General features: G+C 35.2%; 1 protein-coding gene across 1 annotated transcript; it reads left to right on the forward strand.

The window, feature by feature from the left end:
• Positions 1-178: 178 nt before the first annotated feature.
• On the forward strand, positions 179-1,287 carry LOC109593214 (uncharacterized; the record flags this gene model as incomplete). The annotated part of the gene is made up of 2 exons (XM_020008401.1): positions 179-524; positions 571-1,287. Coding segments are annotated over exons 1-2 (1,063 nt in total), but the record flags the coding sequence as incomplete, so codon positions are not given.
• Between the last annotated feature and the right edge of the window lie 10 nt (positions 1,288-1,297).

Genomic DNA, 1,297 nt, shown 5'->3' on the forward strand with positions numbered 1-1,297 from the left:
TTGTCGGACACCACGCTTTGAGAGCTTATAACTTTCTATGCACTCTTGCGAGAGCTACAAGTTTTGTCACGCAAATAAAGGATAACTATTGCTATAATACTTTGCAGTTTCATGAGATGGCAATGTATAGTTTTCCTAAAACAAGTGTCCGAAAATTGATGGTGTACGATCATTGATAATGTACTCTAGTGATTTTCAATTGGTATGGGAAAAAGCTGGTGTACTTTCAGGACGCTGGGACTCTATTGGTATTCTGTTAGGACTGAGCCCTAATAAGATAGATGAGATTGAAGCAGAGGGCAAGCCGCCAAGAACTTGTCTACGGAAAGTATTTGATTGCTGGTTAAAGAAGGACTATGACTATAAGAGTCATGGTGTCCCTACATTAAGAATGCTGTGTAACTCCATTAAAAGTAATAGTGGAGGAGCTGATCCAGCTCTAGCTGATGAAATAGCAAAAGAATTTAATCTTACTAGTAGTGGAGAGGCTACTACATCACCAGTTCATACTTCATCTTCTAAAGGTAAATATAATACAATAATTAATAATTATTTTATTTATTATTTTAGAAGCTACTCCAACTGTTGAGCTACCAGTTCCTACTTCACCTCAATCTGAGTCTTCAGCAGTTGTTTACGTTAAGAAGAAATCAGTTGAATATTCACCAGAGAACCTGACACGAATGATTGAAGAGTTACGAGGAGTTTACCTTGATAATATGCATTTTACTAAGGAATCATTTCGTTCTATTGATGTCTCAGAAGTTGTCGATTTCATTCAAGATTTTACTGCGCTTTTACTCAGTCCACGTTTTGATAAACCCCAAATGATTGAGTCAATTGAAAAAGAGTTTGACCGTGTTAAAACAATAAATCAGCTGTTTAAAGAATTAAGAAAATACGTCTCATGGTTCAATTTTGAACTTGTTGTCAAGTTAGTCAATACTTTCATTACTGATGAGAGAAATTTACAGAGGAAGTGGTCTACATATCGTGAGAAATTAAAAGATTATTTCAAAAATAACAATACTCAAGCAGTTCAAATTGCAGACTCAATTGAGTTTGGTCTTTCTGATGTTCCAGGCACTAAAGTAATGATTGCTAAGGTTGCCAGAGACGACTACACATTAAATGATTTATATTTCTTTCACAAGCTAATCGCTGATGCACTTGAAGTTCCTCAATATAAATTCTACTTTTGTACGATTGACGATGGCTGCATGGAATTCAAATATTCCATTCCTGATTTTCTTTATTCTGTTCTCTTTCCATTAACCAATCAACAGTGTGATTCATT

This window comes from Amphimedon queenslandica, unplaced genomic scaffold (assembly GCF_000090795.2).
Source record: "Amphimedon queenslandica unplaced genomic scaffold, v1.1 AMPQUscaffold_2448_Cont25550, whole genome shotgun sequence".
In the NCBI taxonomy this organism is placed as follows: Eukaryota; Metazoa; Porifera; class Demospongiae; order Haplosclerida; family Niphatidae; genus Amphimedon; species Amphimedon queenslandica.